Raw genomic sequence first — 2493 nt, forward strand, 5'->3', positions numbered from 1 at the left:
AGCATATATGCGTGTATATATGCGTGCACACACAAACATTTATTTATATTTATGTATATGTACCTATCTGTAAATGATATTAGGTTAAATATTAATTGAAATAAGGAACAGAAAATTAAATAATTTTTCCAATCAAAAAAAGGGAAATAAATTTAGTTTAAAAAAAAAAAAAAAAAAAAACCAAATCACTTATTAACTTATTCCGCCTATTTTTATAATAATAATAATAATATTTTTTTGTTTTTCACTCTCACTATCTCTATCCTCCCTTCTTTTTCTTCTTCTTCTTCTTCCTCATTTGAATTTTATTATTATTATTGTGTGTACGTATCCTCATTTTTTTTTTTTTTTGTGTTTTCCAGAAGAAATATAGGTATGTTTCCAACGGTCAAATCATGGCGGAATATTATCTCATTGGATTTTTTATTTATCGGAACATCTATCTATCTTCGCTACATCTGGCCATACATACAATTCAATAACTTATAATTGATTGTTATTTATTTGTAAGGATTTGTACTTAATTTCATCGAGTTATTTTCTCAGGATTTTAAACAAACAAACAAACAACAACAACAACTCCTCACGATTTCCGGAAACGGAAGTCGTTTTTTTTAAATGTAAATTAATAATAATAATAATATTAATTATGTTTTTAATGTATCGTAATAAGCATTACGTTAAGTGTAGGACTTTCACACACAACGTACGAAGTAAAAAAGGTGATTAAATAATAATTTAATTAAAATATCGAGAAAAAAATAAAACGATTTAGTGTGAATACATTTGTTACATATATCCGTGCGTGTGAGTGCGCGACAACCCGCGATTTTGCGACAAAACGAATAAAATTCAAATTTTCTCGCGTTCGTTTGTTAGTTGTACATTTAATTTTTAAATTTGCTTAAAAATCAAATATCACGGTTCAATTTAACACAAACGTTTGTTTGTTTCCACCCCCCCTCTCACCCCTCACCTTCCCCTCCCCACCCACGATCAATTATTATCATTATTTAAATTTTTCCTCACAAAAAACCGTTAACGTATTATAAAAATTTCAACTATTTATTCCTATAATAAAAAAAAAATTGTTATTATTATTATTATGTATGAAATAAATTAAAGTTTTTGATTCGTATATATATATCTATATGAATGTGTGATGTAATTATTTATTAAATAATTAACATACATATATTATTATTATTATTATTATTATTATTTTTCACGGTTAAAATTCTTCTTTACATATTAAAATTAACATAATAAAAATTTATCTGAGATCTTTATCACATATTTTCCATCATTTAGTATCATTATTATTAGTATTATTATTTCAATTTCTCGTTTGTTCTTGAGTTGTTTCCGATCTAGGCACTAACAAGCAAACATCTAACAAACAAAATGTACTCCTGCACATAGGACAAGTACATTTCGAAGACAGCCAATTTTCTGGTTTATCTTGATCTTGCCTAGATGCAAACCATTTTCCTAAACAATCTTCGCACCATAGAGGCTTGCAGTAGCACATGGTGCACTTATTTACACTCGATGTATCTCCGCAAGATGTCATTAATTTAACATTTGGCTCTGTCAATAGGCAACCAATGCAAACATCAAGGTTCTGTAAAAAAATAAAATTAATTTTGTGTTTTAATTAATTAAAAATAAAAAACAAAATTATTTCATTTATGAAAATAAAAGTAAAATATTTATACCTCTGGTGCTAAAACTGTTGGATTTTGTTTGATTTGTTCTTTGAACACAGTTAAAAAGCTATCCGTCAAATTTTCAAGCAATACAACATTTGTTAATATATGTATGGGCCTTATCATTTTTTCTTGAAGATCTTTAAAATCAGATGAGTTAATTCTAAAATTGTAAAAAATTCAAATTTGTTTTAATCAAAAGTTGAAATCCTTCAAAAAAACTTCATCGTTTTGATGTCAAATACCTTATTTGAAAAGATTCAACATTTGGCCTGGTGCTTTTCACATCAATTGTGAGACATTGACTACCTTCAGGTCTGTTAGGCACATACAAATGTGAATCGCAAGCACTTACGCTCAATGAAGCATCACTTTGATGAGCTAAATTTAAATTATAAGGAGAAACTTTAACTATCCAATTATCTGTAGCTATTATTTTAGTCAAGGCATTGATTTTTATAATTATTTTATTTACACTAAAAAATAAAATTATAATTAATAAAATTGTAAAAGAATATTGAGACTTTTTCGGTATATATATATCACCTTTTGTATTCGCTATTAATATCATAGACAATTCTATTCAAGTCACCATCTCTGTTTGTGAATTTTTTAAGCGTTTTTACAATTGGATGATTATTCCAATTTGGATAATACCAATTATAAATCTTGCATCCGATAATAATAGGAAATGTCAAACATGTTACCATTAAAAAATCTAAAAAAATTGTTTTGTCCCATAATTTATTATCAGATATAATATATTATGGGACAAACTTTCCAG

General features: G+C 26.5%; 1 protein-coding gene across 1 annotated transcript; it reads right to left on the reverse strand.

Moving 5' to 3' along the window:
* Window positions 1–1336: 1336 nt before the first annotated feature.
* Phum_PHUM456530 (uncharacterized protein) lies at window positions 1337–2419 on the reverse strand (the record flags this gene model as incomplete). The annotated part of the gene is made up of 4 exons (XM_002429880.1): window positions 1337–1624; window positions 1719–1872; window positions 1955–2185; window positions 2256–2419. 4 exons carry the CDS (start codon window positions 2417–2419, stop codon window positions 1337–1339), a joined length of 837 nt encoding a protein of 278 aa, XP_002429925.1.
* Window positions 2420–2493: the final 74 nt, after the last annotated feature.

Source organism: Pediculus humanus, genomic scaffold (genome assembly GCF_000006295.1).
Source record: "Pediculus humanus corporis 1103172108232 genomic scaffold, whole genome shotgun sequence".
In the NCBI taxonomy this organism is placed as follows: Eukaryota; Metazoa; Arthropoda; class Insecta; order Psocodea; family Pediculidae; genus Pediculus; species Pediculus humanus.